We start from the raw sequence: 26,004 nt of genomic DNA on the forward strand, positions 1-26,004 counted from the left end.
GCAGGCGGATCTCTGTGAGTTCGAGGCCAGCCTGGTCTACAAGAGCTAGTTCCAGGACAGGAACCAAAAAGCTACGGAGAAACCCTGTCTCGAAAATCAAAAAAAAAAAAAAAAAAAAAAGGAGGAGGAGTTGTGAAGAAAAAAGGAGGCAGTAGGTGGGGGAGGGGGACCACAGTAGATCATGGGTGGTGCACATAATCAGCACTTTATATACAAATATGAAATCGCCAAAAGTCATACAAACATAAACTACCCCCCCAAAAAAAAACCACACATCATTCACTATGAACAAGTTGGTTTTATTTCGGAGATGCTGAGATCGTTCAGAATACACAAATGGATTAAATTTCATATATAAATGGTCCCAAAGACAGAAATAACATGATCATCTGAATTGATACCAAAAAAGCCTTTGACAAAATCCAAAGTCCATTCACGATAAATGTCTTGGAAAGAATATGGATAAGTCATAATTTTTAGTGCACAATGACTTTTAAAAGGATTTGCAAAACGCAAAAGCAGATAAAGTGTCCAGAGGGCTTATTTTTGTTGTTGTTTGTTTTGGTTTTTTTGGTTGGTTGGTTGGTTTTTTGAGAAAGTATTTCTTTGTGTAGCCCTCCCTGTCCTGAACTCGCTCCATAGACCAGGCTGGTTTGGAAGTCAGAGAGTCTTTCCTGCTGAAATGGGAGCATTTTGCGGGGAGGGGGCTGGAAGGCTGGAATGGTGGTCAAAGGATGGGAGGAGAGGGGCACGCAAACCTTACACACTGTAAATTGCTAAGCCTTTGATTTTGTTTCATCATTTCCTTATAAACCTTTAAAATTGTTTTGTGTTGATATGCTATGAAGAGGAACAAAACAGGGTAGTTTGAGGCAACCTGAATCCGTGTTTTTAGCCCAGTATCACTACAGTTGAACAATAAGCTTATGTTGCCTTTGAGGTGAGAGCTGTTTTGCATGGACATATATTTGATGGGAACTCCACATTCCCAAGCCACAGTCACTTATATTTGGTGCAATAACCTGTTTCTTACTCTTCTTGAGATAGGGGTGCGTTTTGGATCTGGCATAGTTATAGCAAAGAACTGGGACTGTGTGTGTGTGTTTGGGGGGGAGTGTTCATGGACTTTTCTTCAGGCGGGACTGGAAAGAGTCCTGGGAATACAAGGCTGAACCCAAAGAAAATGGTAAGCGGCTATGTTTCTTGCAAAAACAGCCCTCTCCAGGAGCATAGAGAAGCACTCTTTGGCTCTGCCCTCGGCCCGTCGGCCCTGGCACAAGAGGGCACTAGAGAGCTGAAGAATCTAAGCACTGTCCGTGGGGGCCTACCAGTGAGCGGTAGGCTGCTGGACTAGCCCTGCACAGTGGGGTTCTGAGCTTTGAAACTGAAGCTGTTGGTGACTCAAGGGCCCCCTGGCTTTCCTCTGCTATCCAAGCGGGCGAGGCTCCAGGGCCGCCCGGACCCCTGGCGTGGAGTAGGCGTGCGCAGCTCCTCTCCGCCGAGTCCTGCAGCTGGGCCCCTCCAGCTGAGTGAGGAGGATTTACCCGAGGAACTCGGCAAAACCGGCAGCTACGCCTGCGCACACCCTCAGCCAATCGAGAGCTTACTTCCGGCTTTCTCCCGAATAGCGTCCGTTTGCCGGTCTCTCTTTCTCTCCTGTTTCTCGGTTTCCCCCGGCGGGTGCACGCGAAGGACAACTTCCGCTTCCGGTATCGTGCTTGCGGGCCCGGTCAGTTGCAACCGAGGGATTGGGCGATTCACCGCAGGCGCCGTCAGTCAGTCCTCTTCCCGGTGAGGTCGGTCCTCCAGCCTCCGACAGGCTGCTCCCAATCCACGCGTCTGGGCTAGAAGGCAAGTTTTCCAACCGCCGGGGAGTACGGGGGTGCCCGACCCCGAGGAGATGGGGCGGGAGGGGTCCCTCCAACAGGTGACCTAGGTCTTAGCCGGTTCTGACGGATGCACTTTTCCGAGCAAAAAGAGGAGAGCACAGGTAGGGAAAAAATGTGCTTCCTGCGGTCGCTGCGAGACCGGTCGGACCAGCACTGTTGTAAACTTTTATGTTCGTTTTCTCTTAACTTAGAAAATCACTTCGTTATGAACTTCACTGTGAACTGAACGTGAAAGGCTGGCCTGAGTTGTCCGGTACAGTCGGCACTTGCCTCATATGGCTGTTTCGATTTAAAATTAGTTAAAATTGAAGATTAGTTTTCAGTTTCTCAAGATACGCTTGAAACTCTCTGTAACCACGTGTAGTTGATTGCTACTGTGTAGAGAACCGCATAGCGTATATTTCTGTCATCACAAAAACGAACACTGCCGATGGTTTTAAGATACGTAAAACAATAAAAGGGATAATACTGGTGCTGGCAACTCTTCTACTTTATGGCATAAGAAAGAAATGAATTTGAAGAAGGTGGCTAAGCAATTTCTACCTCTGTTCGGAGAACAAATATATCATTACTTCATAAACAAATGAAATTTACTGCCCCCCCCATGTTGCCCTGATGATAGTATTTCCCACCATCATATAGGTTAAGACTTACAGTTGATAAGTGGCCGCCATGGAGGCCAAGGAACACAAGAAACACAGAAAGAAGCACAGTGGGCCTAAAGCTGAGAAGAAAAAGAAACGGTACCTGCAGGACCTACAGCTTGGCGATGAAGAGGATGCCCGGAAGAGAAACCCTAAAGCTTTTTCCGTTCAGTCCGCTGTGCGGATGGCTCGGTCCTTTCACAGGTGTGTTTACCTGGGGTTGATGGTTCTTCCGTTTCATGAAGTACTAGAAGCCTCTCTCAGATGGTATTTGGCTTTGCAAGTCTGTCTCCGATCTGAAGGCCATAGGCATACCATAGAACTTTCCTAATGTTTTAGAACTCCAGCCACAGAAGCGTTTTGCCTCCAACATCTGCCCTTTGCTTTTTTTTTTTTTTTAAATCCAAGAGAAAAGAATTTTAGTTCACAGACAAAATTTGTAAACTTTAACTATCTCCATGACAGTATGTGTGGTGCCTCCCCCCATCCTTCATTTAATGTAAAGTACGAAATTGCTGTATTTCGGGAGACATTCTGTATATCCAGCAGTTTCCTTTAAATGTTACTGAATTAAATTCTTTTGTTTGTTTTTGTTTTTTCCTGACTTTCTTGGAACTCACTCTGTAGACCAGGCTGGCCTCAAACTCACAGAGATCCTCCTGCCTCTGCCGCTGCCTCTGAGTGCTGGGATTAAAGATTAAAGGCATGTACCACTGCTGCCCAGCCTGAATTCAGTTCTTTCAAGAGCAGAGGTTAGGAGTTATTCTCATCGCTTTTCTGTGGATGAGAAAACAGGTCCAGGGCAAAAATTAAATAGCCAGTTGACTGATGGAACTTTTGCTTTATCTCCTGTACCTCTATTTGTATAATACACTGTCTCCATCTGTGCCTTTTATTCTCTTAAAGTCAAATCAGTCTTCATTTATGATGTGTTTGATTATTAACTTTATTTTTTAGTCATCTGTTTTATCTTTACTGAAGAATAGTTTCGCACTGGGGGGCTTAGAAATTAAACATTTAAATTCAAGTTAATTGTTTCTGTATATTATCTGTTCTTTATAAAATTTAACTTAGCACGATAAGGTCTTTTGTGGAAGTAACTTTTTTTTTAATTTTAAATAGGACTCAGGATTTAAAGACAAAAAAGCATCACATTCCAGTGGTTGACCGAACTCCACTAGAACCCCCACCAATAGTGGTAGTGGTAATGGGGCCTCCAAAAGTTGGGAAGAGCACTTTGATACGGTGCCTCATTCGGAATTTCACCAGACAGAAGTTGACTGAGATCAGAGGCCCTGTGACAATTGTGTCAGGTAGGGTACGCTGCTTTGGAGCTGGGAGGGGACAAGTATTATTGCCTGAGGGATAACATATCTGAGTTCCATTGTTTGCTCAAGCGGAAAGTATATACCATTACGTAATACACTATTACGTCATATTACCACATATTTGCCTGTAGCTTCTTAGACATGACAATGTTGATGTGTACCACCTTAGCCTGACTGGCTGACTTTGCGAGTTGTGCTTAGACTGGTCCCGTCTTTTGTGAGCACATTCATTTCACAATAAGTTTGCTCCCATCTACCATATACATCATTTTCTTCTCAAAGCTACTCTTATGAGAATTCATGTGCTTTTTGTTTGTTTCTGTTTTTGAAACAGAGTCTCTGTGTGTCTCTGGCTCCCTTGGAACTTGCTTTGTAGCCCATTCTGACCTTGAACTCACAGAGATGCCCCTGTTGCCTAAACCCAGTGTGCTTAAGTGAAGGAAAATGAAGTCAGTTCCCAAAGTGCCTCTGTGGCAGTAGTGGTAGAACAGAGCATTTCTTTAGCTCTGGAAGAGAATATCCTTAATCATTGCCTTTTAACTGGGAAAGTTCCACAAACATTTTGGTTTATTAAGCTTGGGGATATTTGTATTCGTAATAGTAGTACAGGAACATATGACTATCCTGTGAACACCCTGTTGTGTTAGGTTTGATGGTATTTTTTTTTTTTTGATTAAAAAACACAACAAAAAGTGTGTTTAACTGACAACAGAGAAAACTGGTAAAGAAAGGCAGGTAAACTTGGTCAAGTAAGAACTGGAACTGAGGAGTTCCATAATCGTCTGGCATCCGTTCAGTCTTGTATCTATGGTTAGAAATATACATGATAGGAACTCCAGGGATCTTCCGGATTCTTTTTTTTTTTTTTTTTTTCGGTTTTTCGAGACAGGGTTTCTCTGTAGCTTTGGTGCCTGTCCCGGAACTAGCTCTTGTAGACCAGGATGGCCTCCAACTCCCAGAGATCCGCCTGCCTCTGCCTCCCGAGTGCTGGGATTAAAGGCGTGCGCCACCACCACCCAGCTATCTTCCAGATTCTTCACTTGAGGTCCTGATCAACTGTAGCCACAGTGTAACCCTTGTGCTGAGTGACTCTCTGTACCAAGCAGTCATCAGCATAGGTTCCTTTGTGTGTGCACGGAAGTCGGTCAAATCGTGGCTCCTTGGCGATTCTTAGTGCCACTTGGTACTTCTGGCCCATTTTCTCAATTTCAGCCGTCACACAATCAGTTATACAAGGGATACACTTGGCGTACAGACAGTCCATCATGGACTGCACTAAGTCTAGTTTGGCTTTGATGGAAAAGTTGATGAAGTTGGTATCAACAAGGATGTGGTATGGTGGGCCCAGCTGTGTATTGTACTGGAAGAATAAGCAGGAGAGATGTTGGGGGACTTTTCCTTCAGCGCACTGGGATCTTTCTTCTCTTTCTTTTTAGGCTTTAATCTATCCTTTTCTTTAAGTCTCTCGTCTCTGAGACTAAGCATTCGCTGCATAGTCAGCATATTCTCTTGTTTTCATTTGCTTCCCCATGTTCATGCCAGTTTGATGGTATTTTTAGCCATATTGAGAGCATAGAAAAATTTGATGGAGATAAGAGAGTGGCCTATGGTTCAGCAGGATCATGGTAGTTATAAACCCCATCTAGGATTGTACCTTTTTTTAAAAATCTGGGTGCAGTTGTATGTTTTTAGAAGTAAAGTGCGATCAGTACAAGCAAAACAGGATGGAATTGGTACTAGTTTGATAGTTTTGGCCATAAAAATGAACTGTCACATTCCTATAGAGGTGTATGGTGTTTTACTGGGTTCATTAAAAGCATTGTCATTATAGAGCTAATGACAATGCATTTTCAAGATTTTTAAAAGGTAAAATTTTCTTTGTACTTACAGGTAAAAAGCGCAGACTTACCATTATTGAATGTGGGTGTGACATCAATGTAATGATTGATCTAGCCAAAGTGGCAGATCTGGTAAGTTGGTCAGGTGGCCTGGGATCCCGATGGAGAGTGTGGCAGTGAGATGGGTTGTCTATCTCATTTGCAGGGAAATACTTGTGATTGTTAAGGAAAGATGAGTAGAAGTGATTGAAATTATGATATTGTTACTGTCATAAAGATGAAATCTGCATAATGAATGTATTGTAAAACCATAGGGTTGAGAAAATAATGGACAAGATTAATATATGAATACACAGAGACACACATGGCAAGATTATATTAATGCACACACACATGCACACACTTGCTCTCACAATGCTTGCCTTTTCTGGAACTCTCCCTAGGCACTGTACTAATAGCTTTCTGTAAGTTTAGCTCACATAACCATCAATGTGCTCATTCAGGTATTATGTGTATTTTACATATGATGAAATTGAGGCTCCCATCAGCTAAATAATTTGTCTTGGAATGAGCCCTTTCTCTCTTTCTTGCCTTTTTTAGACTCAGAGATCCCCCTGCCTCTGCCTCCAGAGTGCTGGGATTAAAGGTGTGCTCCGCCATGCTTGCTGATGTCTTTATATTCATTTAGTTAGTGATTTATTTGACCCACTGTGTTTAATTATGACTGCTTGTGTGACTTTGGTTATTTATTGGAACGGCAGCAGTTCATCACCGCTGCCCTCCCAGTATCCATTGCTGCATGTAGTCTGAGGGGGCGGAACTCCATGCAGGGGTCCAGGTAGTCACAGTGAGTTCTTGAGTGCATTCTTCCCCATCTTCTGGCTTTTACCTTCTTTTCACCCTATCCTTTGCAGTATTGTGAGCGTGCTGAGGGGAATACAGTGATACCAATGTCCTGTCTAGGGCCAGGCACTCTACGGTCATTATTCTTAGCACTTTGACCAGCAGTGAATTTATGTTAACTGCCACCCATTGCAAAAAGAATCCCCGGAAAAGGTCTCGAGTTCAACTAATCTGATTTGTATTGTTTTTGATTTCTGATACAGGATCTGATTATGAGCCCTGTGTGCTGGCATAGAACTCACTGTGTAAACCAGTCTAGCCTCAAACTCAGAAATCTGCCTGTCCCTGTCTTACAGATTAAAGGTGTGCATCACTGTAACTGGCTAAACATAACCATTGAGAAGACAGTTGGACACTGTCCTTTTAGTAGTAGACTCCTTTAGAACCATGGCCTCCCCAGCCACTGGCTCTTGACCAGGTTTACAATGCTAGGCATGAGTTCTGTGAAACAGGCCTCGAATCAAAAAGCAGTTGATTACCACCATAATGGTCATTTGAGTGGTGAACATAGCTTGCCTGGCAGGTCTTCTTTGTTGTAGCTAATGGAAAGTGGTGGTGGGCATTCCCTTTTTTTTCTTCTTCTTCTTCTTTTTTTCTCTTTTTTTGCTGTCTCAGCAAGACAGGATAACAGATACCCTGAATTTTGTGACTTATGTGTGTGTGTATTTAACTAGATGTCAAAGAGCTACAGATTTTTGTCCTTTGGACCAGAAAGACTCCAAAAATATAAAAGTTATCATTCCTGATCAAAAATTTTTTAAGGATTCATTTATTTATGTATATAAGGGGTTTGATTGCATGTGAGTCTGTGTACTGTGTACATGCCTGGTGCCTGTGGAGGTCAGAACAGGGTATCTGGTCCTTTGGAACTTAAGTTATAGATGGTTGTGAGAGTGGTGGGAATTGAACCTGGGTCCTCTGCAAGAACAAGTGCTCTAACTGTTGAGCCATCTCTCTCTCTAGTCCCACCAAACTATATTGATGTTAAAGATAGGTATTTTTAGTTTTGGATTTATTAATAAAGTATTACTCTTAGTACAACTTAGTATAAGCTTGCTAAGCCTTATGTTTTTAAAATGACTGAAATACTAATATTTTGTAGTTTGAGAACATTATTAATGGAGATACCTTTTGTGGCATTTTGTTGACTATTAAAAAACCAAGTGTGTGGCTTGATTTGACCCATGGGCCATAACTTGCTGACTTTTGGTCTGGGTGGAGTATTTTCATGACTTGTGTGAGAAATTGTGTTCTGTTTTTAGGTGCTAATGCTTATAGATGCCAGCTTTGGGTTTGAAATGGAGACATTTGAGTTTCTAAACATCTGTCAAGTACATGGCTTCCCTAAAATTATGGGAGTTCTCACCCATCTAGACTCCTTCAAGCACAACAAGCAACTCAAGAAGACAAAGAAGCGGTTAAAGCATAGGTTCTGGACAGAAGTCTACCCGGTAGGAAGAAGAGATATTGAGTCATGTCACCTGTAATCCTTTAAAGTAGCCAGAATGAAGAACTCTTCCTTAAATCCCTGGGGTGTTCGTGGATGCATGCATATCTAGTCCTTGGCCTGTTTCCTCCACATGATCTTTCTCTGGGTCTCTTGGTCTATCTCACTTGCTTCTGTACACATGCATGAGACAGTGGACCCTCTACTGGTCATAGCTTGAGACATTTCTGCTCGTCCAGGGCTGCCGTTCTCGTACTGCTGTGGCTCATTGTTCACAGAGTCCTTTCTCTGCCCAGGAACTTCCGTGCCTTCTTCCCAGGTGCTGGTGTTTAACTGAGAGAAGTTTGCTTTGGTGAGACCCTCACATGACAGGTCCTGACAAAGGCACCCAGGCGTTTAATTGACATTCATTTTACTTTTTTTTTTCCTTTTTGATGTTTAGGGTGCCAAGCTGTTCTACCTTTCTGGAATGGTACATGGAGAGTATCAGAACCAAGAGATTCACAACCTGGGCCGATTTATTACAGTTATGAAATTTAGGCCTCTCACATGGCAAACATCTCATCCGTACATCCTGGCAGACAGGTAAACTATGAGGTTTTTTTCCTCCTGGTGATGTATTTCTTTTTAGCTTCTTTAAGGTTTTGAGAGAGATCAGTGATAGAGCCTATCATATGCAGTCATTGGAAGATGCTGTGCTTTCTAGGGTGAATAATTATAGCTAAAGGCTGGGGTAGAGCTCAGTGTGTAGAGGACTTGCACAAAACCTCTGTCTGATTCCCAGTATTTTTTTCCTTTTTCTTCTTGTCTTTTTTGTTTGTTTATTTTTTGAGACAGGGTTTCTCTCTTTAGCCCTGGCTGTCCTGGGAATTGCTCTGTAGACCAGGCTGGCCATGAACTCAGAGATCTGCTTACATCTGTCTTGGAGTGCTGGGACTAACGGCGTGTGCCACCACTGCCTGACTTGCTCTTCCTTCCTAAACAAACCAGGCGGTGGTGGCACATGCCTTTAATCCCAGCACTCAGGAGGCAGAGGCAAGTGGATCTCTTGAATTCTGAGTTTGAGGCCAGCTTGGTCTATAGAGCGAGTTCAGGACAGCCAGAGATACACACAGAGAGATCCTGTCTCAAAAAGACAAAATAACTCGAGACCAGCTTGGTCTACAGAGCTAGTTCCAGGACAGGCTCCAAAGCCACAGAGAAACCCTGTCTCGAAAAACCAAAAAAAAAAAAAAAAAAAAAAGACAAAATAACAAAAGCAACAACAAGAAAACCAAACAAATTGGATAACTGAAGAATGGAGAAATTTTGAGGCATCAGTGATGATGTCCATGTGCTGTTTTGTTCTCTCAGCCTATAATAGACCCCCTTTTTATTTTTTTGGTTTTTCAAAACTGAGTTTCTCTGTGTAGTAACAACCCTAGCTATCCTTGAACTCACAAAGATCTGCCTGCCCTGCCTCCCAAGTGCTGGGATTAATGGCTTGCACCACCACCACCCGGCTATAATACCTTTCCTTAGAGGACCACCCGGCTATAAGACCTTTCCTTAGAGGAATCCAAGATAAGCCAGAAAACCTCAGCCAGCAGGGTAACCTTAGTTCTTACATAAAGGGTTACTCTATACATGTTCTGTGCTCTCCCCTGTCCTAATAAGGGTCTCCTTTCCCTTCAAGTGTCTTGTGGAGTACGTTATCATATGAGCCCGTTGGAGGCAGTCAAGCTTTTACTCCTTGTCCTCTGGAACACGGGGAACCATTCTTCCTTGTTTCTGTATTTGTAGTCTTCTAAATGATGTGCTTAAGGAGCAAGTCTTGTTCTTGTGGTTCTTGATATTGAGTTCCAAGCCTCATGTACTGCATTGAACCATTGAGCTGTACTCCCGGCCCATGAACACAGTGGTCAGCATGTGGTGAGAAGTAGAAGTTCTTACGCTCCTTCCTGTCATATGATTGCGTTTTATTCTAGGATGGAAGATTTGACAAACCCTGAGGACATCCGCACAAACATCAAGTGTGACCGAAAGGTGTCTCTTTATGGTTATTTACGAGGGGCCTACCTGAAAAATAACAGCCAGGTTCACATGCCAGGTATTCTCTTTTGTGTTTCTTTTTGTTGTTGTTGTTTTGTTTTTTGTTTTTTTGTTTTTTTCGAGACAGGGTTTCTTTGTAGCTTTGGTCCCTGTTCCGGAACTAGCTCTTGTAGACCAGGCTGGCCTCGAACTCCCAGAGATCCGCCTGCCTCTGCCTCCCGAGTGCTGGGATTAAAGGCGTGCGCCACCACCGCCCGGCTTCTCTTTTGTATTTGTTGACCTCTTGGGATGGTTTTGTTCCTCTGGAACATTGAAAAATTATCAAACAAGACAGAAACATGATCTTGAGGTTTTAGAGATAACCCTGTTGTGAATCATCTGCCAGAGTGTTGAGTGGATGCAGATATTGCTGGTTAGCAGGGGCTGCTGCCTATGGTGCATTTCCGTGTCAAGTGCAAGCCTTCAGATGCCATCAGTTGACACTTGTTTGTGAGTGCTTGGCTTCCTGGGTTCTGTTTTCCAGGCGTAGGAGATTTTGCTGTCAGTGATGTCAGTTTTCTCCCAGACCCCTGTGCTCTTCCGGAACAGCAAAAGAAGCGCTGTTTGAATGAGAAGGAGAAGCTGGTTTATGCGCCGCTCTCTGGAGTTGGGGGTGTGCTGTATGACAAGGATGCTGTCTATGTCGACCTCGGTGGGAGCCATGGCTTTCAGGCAATGGTAAGAAGGGGTCTCTTCTAAATTACTGTTTACAAACCTTTGTCAAGTACTGTGTTCATCTTCTAGTTATTAAAGCTTTTTTCTTTTAATCCAAGTTATGCAAAAAAGAATTGATTATAAAAGATGTTTTTCATTGTAACAAACAGAAAATAAAAAATACTTTCATACTCTTCAGATTTAAAGTTCCCAGTAGTTACCGCCACTGCCATGCTCATTTTCTTTCTAGAAAACGATAGTGTTTTCTAGGTCTAGAATACTCTTATTTTGGTTTTTCTTTTCCTTCCTTCCTTCCTTCCTTCCTTCCTTCCTTCCTTCCTTCCTTCCTTCCTTCCTTCCTTCCTTCCTTCCTTCCTCTTTACCACAGAACTCTTCTTCTCCGCCTCCTACAGTCTTTCTGCCCCCTCTCTGATGTTCTCTGAACCTTAGGTCAGGAGTTGTGTTGTAGCTGCAGCCATTGAGACTGGGCTCCCGCCACCTGTTGATCTCTGCATCGTGACCTGTGTGGCTCCTATAATGGTCTCATTGCTGTGAAGAGAAGCTCCTTATCTGTGGGTATATGGACACATTTAGGATGTAGTGGGATTGTGCTGGGCTAGAAGAGATAGTAAGTCCTCGAAGATCCATGACTTCACTAGCCCCTAGTCCGTTAGCTTTCCAATACCAAGCATGGTTTCCTTCCTGTTGAGCAGGCCTTTATCATCCAGATATGAGTGCCAGTATTACACCCTTAGGGACAGATTGTCATTGTGTGGTTCGTAGGCATCACAGCCGGGTAGGACTATTCATTGCTTCCCTTCCTTCGTGGCTTGCTTAGTATTTTCTGGTACTGTGATGGCTGGACCTCAGGAAGGAGCTTATAGGTTGGATCCAGCTTCAATCCTCTAGGTTCTGTGTCCTGAGTTTGCATTGTCTTCAGCAATAGGAACTTACCTTCAAACTCTGAGAAGCAACCAAGGGCAACAGTGATAGCCTGGATTGTTTTGGGAGTCACTTGGACTCCCCTGACCAGCAACTCACATGGAGGTTTTCTGTTTTTCATGCTGAGTCCTGGGGTTTTTGTTAGACTGTGGTTCTTAAGAAGAACATTGTCAGTCTAAGTGCCGTGCCTCTTACTGTGTGTGTGTGTGTGTATTATATATAATTTTATGTAAATATAAAATAATGATTTCTTGAGGCTTTATTAAGCATACTGTGTTGTTTATCCTCCTTCTTTTTCCTGTTGAACTTTCTCTTCCCTTGGTTAGAGCCGAATATGTGCATAAGTGTAAGACATTTGAGGTACTTTTGTTCTTTTGAAAAATTTCTTTGACAGTTTTATATATGTGTATATGATGTTTTGGTCATTGTCACCCTCACAGTCCTGCTAGACATCTTTTCAGTACGTCCTCTGACAGTTCGTGTGTGTGTGTGTGTGTGTGTGTGTGTGTGATGGACCATGGCAGTTCTCAAACTAGTTTCGGTGTGTGTGTGATGGACTGTGGCAGTTCTCACACTTGCTTCCTCCCTTGTCCCTCTCCTTTCCTGCTGAAGCTCTTCTCAGCGTGTCATTTTTTTATAGTGACCCACTGAAATTAATCAGGGTGTTTACATGAGAATAGGTTTGGAGTTATTTACTGGTTGTGGACTACAGAGGTTAGGAGCACTACCTGCTCTTCCAGAGGACCTGGGACCTTTCCAGCACCTGCATGGTGACCCACAACTGACTTAATCCAGTTCCAGGGAAAGCATTGCCCTCTTCTGACCCCTGCAGTCACAAAGGCATGCACAAATGAGAGTGTACAGACAAAACACCCTTACACACTACATGTTAAACAGCAATAGCAAGCAAAGATTCCCCATTCAGCAGCCATTAACAGTCAGTTGCTCCTCAGGGAGAGATGGTGCCTCATGAACCCCTCCCCAGCCCAAATGCGAACGTTGGCAGGCTCCACCTTGTGCAGTTCAGCACGGCTGCTGTTGGTTCATGAGTACAGTGGCTATGCTGTGTGCAGAGGAGTGTTACACAGCACTGTTCCTGTCCCCCAGCTTACATTCTTCCATCCCGTATTCCAAGGTCTTCCCTGCGCCTTGGGAGTCATGGGGACTTGAGGTTTTTGTTAGTTCTTGTCTGTGGTGCTGAGACCGGGAGCTTTCCTAGCTAGGGCCGTGGTCCCAGACTGATGCAGTGCATGAGCTGAGCGGTGTTTGCGGTGTTGGGGGTCAAGTCTAAGCTTTGTTGCAAGAATTTTCTTCTCTTTCGTGAGACAGAAAGGTTTTTAGAACTATAAGAATTTTTTAAAAGATTTATTTGTAGCACAAATAATAAAAACCTAGAGACAGATATTGTGATTCAACCTGAAGATCAAAAAAATAAAGCAGCCAACAACTAGAGAGACCTTAACTCTACCAAGGCTCAAACAAGGGGCAGTCCAGCAATACTCTCCACCAACCTCAGACTCCACATTCCACTGAGTTCCTGTTTCCCCTTTATATTCATTTCTCTGCCTAGCCATATCACTCCTGTCTTCTCCTCCCTAGTGCTGGATTAAAGGCGTGGGATCCGAAGTGCTGGGATCACTTTTGTATGAGCTTTATTTTTCTTAGACAGATTCATTCTTGTGTACCCCAGAGGGAACTCATAGGGATCTCTCTGCCTCTGTTTCTCGTGTCCTGGAATTAAAGGTCTGTATGGCTGACTAGTATGGCTGCTTTGCCCTCTGATCCTCAGGCAAGCTTTATTTGTTAAAATACAAATAATATACCATTGTATTTATTATTTGTGTGTGTGTCCCCGTCTGTGTACATACATGCATGCGTGTGTTCAGGTGGCCACAGAGGCAGAGCTGTCGAGTATTGGTGCTGGCGTCACAGGCAGCTGTGAGCCTCCTGGTGTGTGCGCTGTGCTGGGAACTGAACTCTCAGGTCTTCTGCATGAGCAGTGTGCTGTCGGAACTGCGGAGCTGTCTCTAGCCCAAGTTTACGGTAATTTTGAGGAATGATGAAACCAGCACGTCTCCAGAGTGCTGTGCTTTCCTCACTTGCACCTTTTCTTGGCTTTGGCAGGAGGAAGCAGGCCCTACGCATGAACTGGTCCAGAGTCTCATCTCCACCCATGCCAGTATCGATGCCAAGATGGCTTCAAGCAGAGTGACACTTTTTTCTGATTCCAAACCTCTGGGGTCAGAAGATATAGATAATCAAGGGTAAGTCTACCATTTTTCTAAATTTTCTATTTAATTTTTTTAAAAAAACATTTGTGTGTGCGTGGGTGCATCTCTGTTTACTGTGTCAGTGCCAGGAATCAAACTCAGAAAGTCAGGCTTGGCAGCAAGTGCCTTTCTTTACCTAATGACCCGTGTTATTGAATCTTTCCTAATTTTTAATTTTAAAAAGTTAAAGTAAAAATTACATTACCGTTGCACCATCAGTCTTTATTTTGATGGAATTTGACCCCAGGTTTTTTGGTTTACTGTGTATATTCATGTGCTTTTTGTCAGTTTTTCATTTATGTAGCATTACATATTTTCTCATGTAAAATATAAGACTTGTTTTCAACAGAAATATTCAGAATATTACTCAAATATTACACAAACCTTACTATTGATTGCTTTTATTTTTCTAGGAGCCCACTTGGCTATCTTTTAGTGACAAATTCCCAAACACTGTGTAGCTGCTTATTTAGGTCCTATTTGAAGGCATCTGCCTTCTCTCTGCAGGGCTTCCATACATTGTTGTCACCATGATAGATAGCCACTAACGTGGCTCATTTTTCAGCCTGGATTGGGAGCTTATATGCCATTGTACTTAGTGGGTGCTTGCTGAACATTGATTTTTGTTCTACTCATGGCTTATAATCATTCTGAAAATGGTAGACTGTGTATAGTATTATTTATTATACTGTACGTTATTGCTTAGCATGGTAACTTGAAAATTAAAGAGTTCATTTAACAGTCATTATTCCCAGGGCCTGAGAGATTGCTCAGTGGTTAAGAGCACATCCTGCTTCTGCATAGGACTTGGGTTTAGTGCCCAGCACCCATATCTATTGCCTCACAAATGCCTCTGACATCCTCTGACAGGCTTGGCCACCTGCGTGCTCATGGAACACATAAACGCTGTAGGCACACACACACATACACTTAATTAATACCTTTATAATTTAAGCATTTTCTTTATATAGTCATTGTTTTGTTATTTGTGTTTCTGACTTAGGAACTGTCTTATGGTATTCTGTAGTCTTTTACAATTGATGGTGTCACAGTTTTAAATGTAACACATTGAAGAGCTTTGTTTAATTTAAATTTTATCTCATAACTTTACCATGTCAGTAATACTGTAACAATTAATGGAACCCACGTCTTCTCTGAGATCAGCGAATGCTCTGAACTCCTGAGGCGTCTCCTCAGCCTGTGTCATCATGCTCTACAAACTCAGTGCCCAGAGCTGTGTTCAGAACTCGGGCCAGTAGGCATTCCCCTTCCTGATGCTTTCTGTATCACTGCTGACTCTGGACTTCGTTACCATCCCATTACTGTCATTTTTCTCTGATGCTTGGCATGGTCCCAGATGTGACCCTCAGTGTTGAGTTTCCCATGTCTTCTAGGCTTATCCCCATTAACTGTGAGCATAGGCATAGTACTTTCTGATACAACAGGGTGATCCAGGCTTACACTGTCCTTTGGACCTGGAGTCAGTTTTTGAAGATGTACTAAATACTCATTTCCCTTTCAAATAGTCTTCCTGAAATAGGCATGGTTCTCTTTGTTCTGTTAGTGCTTTGCAAGCGTGCCCTTAGGCAGCTAGGTGAGTTTTCTTGTTAGTGGTTTGTCACCATTTTGGGACAGTGATGGTGCTGTTCCTTCAGTAATGCAGAAGTGCACATAGGGTCCCACACAGTCTGGCTCAGAGCTCTACCAACAAACTCTTCCCCAGTCCATTTTTCTTTAAACGTCTCTATGGGGACAGGGTTTCACTAAATTACTAAGTTGCACACGTAGTCTTACTTTACTATGATAGCTCAGGCAGACTAGAACCTTGAACCCTCCTGCCTCAGCCTCTCATTCCTCTGCACAGTCGGTTGACATTTCTAGAATAACTAACTGTTGTACAGTTTGAATTAGCTTTTATTTATTTGAAATACAGGCTGTGGATGCCAAAAGAGGAAAAGCAACTTGACGTGAAGACTGGTCGCGTACGTCGGAAAGCCATTTTTGAGGACACGGAAGATGAGTCTGGAGATGAAGAGAGTGAGGATGATGAAGAAATGTGTGAAGGTGACCAGATGGAAAATGGCTCTAGTGACAACGAAGCTGAAGGGGAAGAGGACGGGGCTGAAACCACTGACTGTAAATACATGTCTGCTAGGGGAAGCAAAAGGCCAAAACTCGAGGAGCAGGAAGAAGACAGCGATGCGGACTTGCCAGCATTTGCTGATAGCGATGACGATCTCGAGAGGAGCTCTGGGGAAGAGGAGGCAGCAGAGGAAGCAGATGAAAGCAGTGAAGATGAAGACTCTTCTGCAGGAGAAAGAGACGATGGGGATTCCAAATCTGTTGGAGGAGACAGTGGAGCAAGACTGTCAGCATCTCATCAGTGGAGGGACCATCTGGGTAGAGAGAAGCCTTCCCTAGTGACAAAAGCAGCCCTCACCACTTCTGACTCTGGTCACTGTACAGCCGAAGAGGCTTGTCCATCTGAAGACGAGTCTGAAGCCTCCGAGCTGAGTTCAGAGGAGGAAGACTCAGAATGCAGAGGCATTGTCAGGGGAAAGCCTGCAAGTCATCATGGAGGCAGTGGGCAGAAACTCGAGTCAGAGAACCTGGTTGATGAGACCAGTGACATTGAAAACTTACTCGGAGAGGAAGAGGATCACAAGGAAGAGAACAGCAACTCTGTAGAAACGTCAGGTAAATGCTCCACAGAGCGCCCGCATCCTCACACCATTGTTATCTGTAGGATGCTCACATTTTCAGTCTGCTCTTTGGGTTGTTAACCGCTTGAATATGTCATGAATGAGTGACCCCTGGTCAGTAAGCAGATGTAACTGGGTGTTGGTCTTTCAGGTGCCCTCAAGTGGAAGGAAGACCTTTCCAGGAAGGCAGCAGAGGCCTTTCTGAGGCAGCAACAAGCAGCTCCAAATCTTCGAAAGCTGGTTTATGGGACAGGTAAGAACTCTGCCCAGAGCTTATAATGTTTTAAGTCTTCGATTATTTTCTGAAAAGGAAATGAGGTCATTGATACAAAGATTGGGATTATACTTTTGACATCCGTTATTTCTGGCTATCAGCTTCTATATATTTACCAAACATTTTAAATTGTGTGTGTGTGTGTGTGTATTTATGGTATGGGAGAGTACCGGTGCCAAGGATATGAGTGAAGGTTAGAGGGCAATGTATGGAGTTGGTTCTCTCTTTCTACCCTTTTATGGCTTTCCAGGATCTAACTCAGGTCACCAGACTTGCATGCCAAGCATCCTCCCCTACCAAGCCTTTTGCTGGCTTTGGCAGATGTTTATAATCATGTCACAAGGACCGAGCCTTTTGCTGGCTTTGGCAGATGTTTATAATAATGTCACAAGGACCATAAATTGGTCTTATGCTGTTCAATTGGCATGAAAGTTTTAATGAGAATATTATCCATTATTAAATTTAATGTTAGGAACATATTTCTGCCTATAATAGTTGAAACACCCCTCCCTTGTAAGAATGAGAACTCTATATTTTCTTTGCCTGTATTCACTAATTTTTATAGTTTATTAAACTTGTTTATCAGTTCTCTTTGGGAAAAGGTACAGAAATAAGTTGCCCCTGTGATAAGAAAATTGGAGAGGGATCTGAACTGATTTTCATGTAGATTTTGTCTGCAGACATTTAGTGACAGTAAGTTCTAAGGGAGCTCTGCATAGAAGATCTTCTGTAGGATGTGTTCTTTTAAATGTCTTCCCTTTCCCAACCTCCAGTATTTCACTCCCCAGTTCTCTTGCTGCTGCTTTGCAAGAGGATAAGTCTTCCAGACACATTAAGGGGAAGTTCTTTGACCTTTTGACTTTTTGTGGGTGAGTGGGCCAGGACACAACATGTCTAATGAGCAGGAACTATAGTTCCTTGAATTCTAAGGTATTAACTAGTTCAGGGCAATGAGTCCTAGGATTGAAGTTTTTATTTTCACCTTTCCCTTGTGGTGATCTCTTTAGTGACAGAGGATAATGAAGACGATGATGGAGATGCCGTAGAGGAGCTTGGAGGGCTGTTCCGTGTCAGCCAGCCGGATCGTGGGTGTAAGCACAAGGCTGACTCTCTGGACTGCTCTCGGTTCCTTGTGGAGGCGCCTCACGATTGGGATTTAGAGGAGGTAATGCTGAGCAGCTGCTTGCTGTGAAAAGACAAAGGCTGATGTCAGTGTTGCACGTCTGTCCCTGGCTTCTTCTTCTCTAACAGGTTGTTTGCCCACATCCGTGTTTCTGTCACACAGGCAGGAGTAGGTTCTGAATTTAGTTGGACTCCGTACTTGTGTTGTGAACAGGAAAGGAAATGTCCCGCTACTGGTGTGAAAGCATTGCTGCCTTTTGGGGTTTCCCCCATCCTGTTTTAACTTTCATCCTTTATCCATTTCTTTCAAGTTTCAAACTTAAACAGAGTACAGATTTTGAAAGTATTTCCTTAAAATATTCTGAACTTCTTTGTTATCTGTTGTCATGTTTCGATGGTTATCTCTAATTTCATTAGTTTGGGTCTCCTTTTTCTTTCCTTTGGATAGTTGGGTCAAGAATCTGTTGTCCTTGCTTTTCTCAGTGGACCAGCCTTAGAGTCATTGATTGTTTGTGTTGTTTTCCTTGTTTCCATTTCATTAATTGCTACTTTGATTTTTATTATTTCTTGCCTTTCATCTGCTGGGTTTGGGTTTGGTTTGTTTTTTTCTTGAGTTGCATTATTAAACCATTTTCTGACCTTATGGATGCTCAAGGTTCTAAACTTCTCTCCCAGAACTGCTTTTTATGTGTTCCAGAGGTTTTTATGTGTTCCAGAGGTTTTTATGTGTTCCAGAGGTTTTTATGTGTTCCAGAGGTTTTGTTGTGCTCCAGAGGTTTTGTTGTGCTCCAGAGGTTTTGTTGTGCTCCAGAGGTTTTGTTGTGTTGTTTTCATAGTCGTTTAGTTCCATGAATATCTTTGTTTCTTTTTTGACCTATCCATTATTCAGTAATGAAATGTTTAATCTCCATGCATTTAGAGTTTATGCATTTTCTGGGGGATTTTTTGCTATCAGCTTTTATTGTGTAATATTGGGTAGAATACATGGAGTTGTCTTTGTTAAGGTTTGTTTTGTGACCAAGCCTGTTTTAGAAAAGCTTCCATGTGCTGCTGAGTAAAATATGTTTGGCATTTGGGTGGAACATTCTGTCTGTCTGTTAGAGCTGTTTGATTCGGAGGTTTCTCTGTTGTTTTTTATCTATTAGAGAAAGTGGGGTATTGAAATCACCTACAGTAATTGGATTTGTGTGTATGGATATTTTGTCTGCCAATATGCCTCTGTGTGGGCCTGGTGCCCGTGAAGGTGAGCAGACATCAGATCCCAGGGAACCCTTAGGAGGCACAGTATGGGTGTTGGGAATCAAACCCAGGTCCTCTGGAAGTCCAGTCAGTGCTTGTCAGTGCTTGTTCCTGTGACTGCTGAGCCACATTGGGCACAGCAGAGTTTGATGCATGTGAATTTTCCTGATTAATTGATCCCTTGATTAGAATGAAGTACTCTTCGTCGTCTATTCTGATTAGTTTTAGTTTGTCAGATATTTTGTCAGGTATTAGGATGGCCGTGCCTGCCTACTTCTTGATCCCATTTTCTTAGATCCACCTTTCACTTCAAGGTGGTGTTGTTAAAGCTAAGATGAGTTTCCTAAGATGATTGATAAATGGATTTTGTTTTGTTTTGTTTTTAACTTTTTATTTTATGTGCCTTAATGTTTTGCCTCATGTATGTCTGGGTGAGGGTGTCAGATCTCCTGCACTAGAGATAGAGACAGCTGTGAGCTGTCATGTGGGTGCCGAGACTTGAACCTGGGTCCTCTAAAGGAGTAGCCAGTGCTCTTTACTGCTGAACCAACTGTTTAGACCCTGGGTTTTGTATCTTAATCCATTCAGCTAACCTGTGTCTTTTGGTTGAAGAGTTCAGGAAATTGAATAGCGTTATTATTTAAAAGATATATGTGTGTGTTTGTGTGTGTGTATTGAAATCAATTTGTTGCTTTTTTTCCTGCTAATTTGTGTTCATCGTTGTACTTTGTATTTCATTAATTTTAGCTTTGTTTCCTTCCTAAGTCTCTTGGTTGTGTTTGTTCTTCTCTTCAGTTTGGAGTCTTGCTTCCAGTATTCTGTTGAGCATTTTTTTGTTGTTAGAAATTAATTTTTTAAGGTTTGGATCATGGAAAATTTGTTTCTTTCTTACTGACAGCAGATAATATGCTGAGTACATGATCTTGGTTGGTAGCCGTGGCTTTAGAGCTTAGAGTGCACGCTCCGGAAGTGAGAGGTCATCTCTGAGAAGTCCTTCCTGGGGTTAAAACGGGTTTTCTGAAGGGCTTTCCTTTATATGTGACTTGTGTTTTTTTTCCTGGCAGCTTCCAGGGTTTTTTATTTGTTCTGTATCTTTAGTGTCTTTGCTATGATATGCTGTGGGGTGTTTCTTTTCTGGCTTTGGTGTTCTGTGTGCTTCCTATGTCTGCATGGGTTTGTCCTTCCTTAATTTGGGGGAAGTTTGCTTCTGTGATCTTGTTGAAGATCTGGGATTCTTCTGCCTCAGTTATGCCTATAATTAGAAGATCTGGTCTTTTGATAGTGTCCCACATTTCCTGAATGTTCCTTTCCTGTGCTTCAATATTATCTCATTTTCTTTACTTCTTTCATCCGGATTCTCTTCTTTAGCTTCGAGTCCTGATGTTCTGTCTTCTGCTTGATTCATTCACTTGCCAGACTTTCCCTGCAGTTTTCTAATCAGGATATTGAGGTTTTTTTAATTCCATCTTCATTTCAACGTGTGTACACTTCAGTGCTTTTCTTTATTGAATCGGCTTTCAAATTGTGAATTATCTTCATTTTATTCATCCATGTATTTGTATTTTCTTGGACATCACTCAGGTGTTTCTCGTTCCCCTCGTGGAGTGCAATGAAGTATTTGATGATGTCTTTAAATTCCTTGACTTTTTTGATAAAGTTTATGCTTGTGCTTTTAAATTGTGTCCTGGGGTTCACCTAGGTAGTTCTCAATAGAGAACACTTCAGTAAGACTACTGGGTTTGATGGGAAATATGCTGTCATGGCCGTTCATGTTATTTTTGCTGGCTGTGGGGATTTGACCTGGGCATGTGGACTTCTTTCTTTGGTTGTATGTCTGAAAGTGAAAATCTAGCCTTCCTTGGATTGGGCCAGTGCAGATGTATGGCCTGAGTCAGGTCATACAAAATTAGTGGATGAGCTGTGTAGTTAGACCACATAAAGATGGCTCCCGATGGTCTAGGGCTAGGCCAGTGGGTGCAGCGATGGCAATGGGCAGATGGAAAGATCGGAGAGGAAAGGAGTGTCTCACCAGTCAAGGATGGCTCTTGAAGAAAGCAGGTTCAAAGGCCATGGATCTGGAGCTAGGCTTGTGGGTGTGGATATGGTAACTGGTTTTTGTTGTTGTTTTGCTTTTTTTTTTGAAGGGGGAATGAATACAAGGGGGTGGGAGATGAAGGAAGTGACTTACTCAGCAGAGGTGTCTCAGTAACAAAGAGGGTTGGGCGTTGGTCTAGAACTGGCCTTTGTATTTTCAGGTAGTGACAGGAGAGCGTTGTAGTGGTGTCTTAACTAGGATTTCTATTGCTGGGGTAAAACATGTGATCAGAAACAGCTTGGGAGGAAGGGTTTATTTCTCGAAGTTCATAGTTCATCATATCCAGAGAGTCAGGGCAAGAACTCAAGGCAGGAACATGGAGGCAGGAACTGATGAAGAAACTGAAGAGGAGTATTACCTGGTGACTTGCTCCCCATGGCTTGCTCAGCATTCTTTCTTATAGCACCCAGGACCACCAGCCCAGGGGTGGCACTGCCCACAGTGAGCTGGGCCCTCCCATATCAATTATCAATCCAAAAAATGGAATACTGGCTTATGGGCATTTTTCTCGATTGACGCTCCCTCTTCCCAAATGACTGTGTCAAGCTGACATAGAGCTTACTAGTCTGCACAGATGGCAAAGGGAAGAACAGACTTACTAGGTGGATGTGGTTCAGGTCTAGAACTAGGCTTGTTCTTTTTGCATATGGCTGCTTGTTGGCAGAAGAGTGGGGAAGGGAAAAAAGTCATTTTCCCAGGAAAAGTGGCTAGGGAACCTGATATAATATTTATTCTTTGATACTTTTCTGTATGTATACAATGTATTTTGATCATATCCACCCTGCACTGTCTCTCCTCAATTTCATGTTCTTTATCTATTTATATATTTAACTACATTCCCCCCAGAGAATTAGTCCTTCGTTGAATCTGAAGGAACAAAATTAGAAAAATCATGTAATTGCTTATCTCGTTAATCTCAGTGTTATATACAAAACTGTATCAGGACAATATGTTAGTTACTGGCGATAAGATTAGAGAAAGTAAGTTTTTCCCTCATAGTATCCTGTAGTAAAAGGGAGCAGTGGGCTGTGTTCCTGGCACCTGGCCGCTTAACCCCCGAAATAATCACACGGAGATCTGTATTAATTAAATTGCTCCCTGGCCCATTATTTCTAGCCCATATTAGCTAACTCTCACATATTGATCTAACCCATTTCTAATAATCTGTATTGCCACTTGACTGTGGATTACCAGCATGAGCCTAACCAGCGTCCATCTAGGCGAGGAGAGCCATGGCATCTGCCACACTGCCTTCTTCCTCCCAGAATTCTGTTTTGTCTACTCCACCCACCTAAGGGCTGGCCTATCAAAAGGCCAAGGCAGCTTCTTTATTTAACCAATGAAAGTAACCCATAGACAGAAGACCCTCCTACACTAGTATCCATTGTTTTCAAAAGCAGTTGTGCAATTTTTCATTCCCACCAGCATTATTTGTGGGTTCTAATTTATTTACATCTTGAAGAGTTATTTTTGTCCTTTTTTTGTTTTAGTCACATTAGAAGGTGTGAAATGTGCCACGTCATGGTATTGATTTGCATTTCTTAGATAGTTAATTCTGTCAAGCATCATTTCAGGTGATTGCTGTTTATTTGTCTTTATACCTGTTCATACTGTTCTCCTGTTTTGAAGAAATGCACGTTTAGTTATGAGTTGTTTATGTTTTCTGAGAACATGCCCCTTATCAGTTTATATATTCTGGGTACATGTCCCTTCTATACATAAGTTGCAGATGTTTTTCTGTCACTCTATAGGAATTATCTCACACACTTATGTGAAATGAATGTATCCACAAAAGTATGTATTTCCTTTCTTATTAATTTTTGAGACAGTCTCTGTGTATTCAAAACTGACTAAGAGCTCACTGTGTGGTTTAGACTGAGCTTGAATATTCTGCCTCAACAACCCTGGTGCTGGGATTCTAGGTATGTACTAGGATTACAGGGCCAGTTTGAAGTGTCCTGAGAAGTATTTAGAGGCAATTGTTGTCTGGTCTTCATTTCTCAAAAATAGTTTTGTGTAAGTCAACTAAGTGCTGGTTTTTCTGTCTAAGGTTATGAACAGTATCAGAGATTGCTTTGTGACGGGGAAGTGGGAAGATGAGAAAGATGCTGCCAAGATCTTAGCAGCAGATGGTAAGTAAGGGCTGCATATTTCCTTTGTATGTTCGAGCGTGCACACGCCTCTGAAGCAGCGTCAGGTGGTGTTCCTTCCTCAGGCACTTCCGGCCCATTTGTTTGTTTACCTTTAGTCCTGATCTCTTATTTCCCTGTACTAAGTATGTTAGGCTGGCTGCCCAGCAAGACCCAGAGATCCACCTCTCTAACTGGGTTTGCGAGACACTTGGTTTTGTTTACATGAATTCTGGGGAGAGAACTTAGGTCTTTGAACTTGCAAGTACAAGGGCTTTACCAGCAGCCATTCTTACCTTCATCTTTTCTTTAATGCTATCGTCAGGTTGAAGTTTAGTCCGTCGTGAGTGCTGTGGGGAACTGACAGATAAGACCCCCACATTTGCTCTATGGGGACTTTAAAGGAAAGTGGGAAACCTCCTACAGGTTTTTTATAAATAAATATATTTATGTGGGTGGGGGTTGTCCTCAACATGTTTGTTTTAGTGAATGTAATAGTCATGGAACTTTCGAAGTAAAAGGTACATACCAATAGCAGAATGTTTTAGAAAGGACATATAATACTAAAAGTCTGCTTGCTGCACATAAAAGATCCGTTAACATTTTGAGATCTGTCCTCCTACTCATAATGGAAAAGGCCTGGAATACATCCTCAGTAATAGAGTTCTCATCTGACATACAGAGGCCTTGAGTTCATTCCCGGTATCCCATCACACACACCACACACACACACACACACACACACACACACACACACAGAGAGAGAGAGAGAGAGAGAGAGAGAGAGAGAGAGAGAGAGAGAGAGAGAGCGCACATGATTTTCAGATAACTCTTGGATCACCTTTTGTAGTCCACAATTACCATTTTTATTCTGAAGGTCATTTTGTTCGTGTGCCCATAAGCAGGGTGCCTTAACATCTGTTTTATTGCTTTCATTTAACATTATTATATATAAACTTTGGGCCGGGGTTTAGATTTTATTTAGAAATTTTTATAAATGTATTCTTAGTTTTCCTTGCATAAATATTTTGCCTGCATGTATGTGCACCATGTGTGTGCCGCATGCCCCTGAAGGCCAGAAGAGGGTGTCAGGTGTGCTGGACCCAGTGTTACAGAAAGCTGTTATGAAAGAAAGCAGTGTCTGCCGATATTCCTTTTGTGCCCCCTGGTGACATCATAAAACTCTTACATAGCTAGCATGTGTGTGGAGACAGAAGACAGCCTGCAGGAGCTGGGGGTCCTGGGAATTGGTCTCAGGTCTTCAGGCTTGGCAGTGGGCCCCTCTGCTTACTGGGCTATGTCACTAGCCCTGTTATTTTTTATTGATTTTTTTTTTTTTAGTGTGTAAATTTCCAACACTTCTAGTTATATACTTAAATTGTTTTTATTATAAATAAGAGCTTTCTATCTGTTATGTGAATATATCTTAATAACAGTAAATGTCTCCCTCCCAAAGGCATTCTTAACTTGTGTATTTTAAAGAGAACAGCCTATAACCGAACCCAGAGCTCTACAGTGAGCAAATACATGAATTAATGAACTCTTCCTATGAGATCAACAGTTTTGAGCTCTAGTTTTGTTCCAGGTTCTGTACTTACATCGTCTTAGCATGGTGCCTCTGTTGTGTTATCATGGTGCCTCTGTTGTGTTGTCTTCTCTGAGACACTTCACATGGGCTGCTATCAGGCTGTCTCTTCACTTATTCTTTGAAATGTTTTGGAGTTGACCTTCATGGCTGCACTTATGTGTCTTATCCAGTGTCCATTACTTTGACATGAGAGATAGTCCTTCACTAAGTGAGGTTTAAGTCTCGGATCTATCTACTTTTCCTAAGCATGTAAGGCCATGTAAGCTTAGGACTCATGTATAGTGATGGGAACAACAGAGATGAGGTTTGCAGTGCAGAGCACAGGGGTGGCCAGCTGGGCGGTGCTAGTGTCACAGACACACATGGAGATGTTCTTTTTCAGAGGAGCTCTATGGGGACTTCGAAGACCTAGAAACAGGGGACGTGCACAAGGGAAAACCGGGTCCGGATACTCAGGTATGGCTTTGATGTGGCTCTGCCAGCTTGATCTGGTCAGTGTGTCTTATGGGGTCTGCTTTGACTTCCCTGTCATGGATTGATAGCTTCCTAGAGAGTGGCAGCAGATGATCAGACAGTTGATTTGTACAGCGTATGGATGCTGCTGCTGTCCATCCCTCCTCCTTGCTGAAGTCATCTCTCAAGTTCATGCTTTTTTTTTTTTTTTTTTTTTTAATTTTCAAGACATGGTTTCTCCGTAGCTTTTTTGGTGCCTGTCCTGGAACTAGCTTTTGTAAACCAGGCTGGCCTCGAACTCACAGAGAAGTTCATGCTTTTTATTTGTCTTTCTTTTGCCAACATTCAATGATAAAAACACAATTAAACAAAAAAGTTCCTTGTTCTTCCGGATAGTAGTTTGAACAGTGTCTTGGA

At 42.6% G+C, this 26,004-nt stretch overlaps 1 protein-coding gene and 1 pseudogene across 1 annotated transcript in view; one reads left to right on the forward strand and one right to left on the reverse strand.

Moving 5' to 3' along the window:
• Window positions 1–1,714: 1,714 nt before the first annotated feature.
• Window positions 1,715–26,004, forward strand: part of Bms1 (BMS1 ribosome biogenesis factor) — a 38,191-nt gene continuing 13,901 nt past the window's right edge. The window contains exons 1-14 of the mRNA XM_057780633.1: window positions 1,715–1,851; window positions 2,532–2,737; window positions 3,656–3,846; window positions 5,752–5,831; window positions 7,865–8,053; window positions 8,492–8,634; window positions 10,017–10,138; window positions 10,604–10,797; window positions 13,840–13,979; window positions 15,919–16,682; window positions 16,839–16,940; window positions 17,969–18,126; window positions 23,468–23,549; window positions 25,517–25,590. Of these exons, the coding sequence (XP_057636616.1) occupies window positions 2,562–2,737; window positions 3,656–3,846; window positions 5,752–5,831; window positions 7,865–8,053; window positions 8,492–8,634; window positions 10,017–10,138; window positions 10,604–10,797; window positions 13,840–13,979; window positions 15,919–16,682; window positions 16,839–16,940; window positions 17,969–18,126; window positions 23,468–23,549; window positions 25,517–25,590 (2,415 nt within the window). The 5' untranslated portion in view covers window positions 1,715–1,851; window positions 2,532–2,561. The remainder of the gene's footprint in view (window positions 1,852–2,531; window positions 2,738–3,655; window positions 3,847–5,751; window positions 5,832–7,864; window positions 8,054–8,491; window positions 8,635–10,016; window positions 10,139–10,603; window positions 10,798–13,839; window positions 13,980–15,918; window positions 16,683–16,838; window positions 16,941–17,968; window positions 18,127–23,467; window positions 23,550–25,516; window positions 25,591–26,004) is intronic.
• Window positions 4,384–5,392, reverse strand: LOC130876523 (rRNA-processing protein FCF1 homolog; annotated as a pseudogene).

This window comes from Chionomys nivalis, chromosome 1 (assembly GCF_950005125.1).
Source record: "Chionomys nivalis chromosome 1, mChiNiv1.1, whole genome shotgun sequence".
NCBI lineage: Eukaryota > Metazoa > Chordata > Mammalia > Rodentia > Cricetidae > Chionomys > Chionomys nivalis.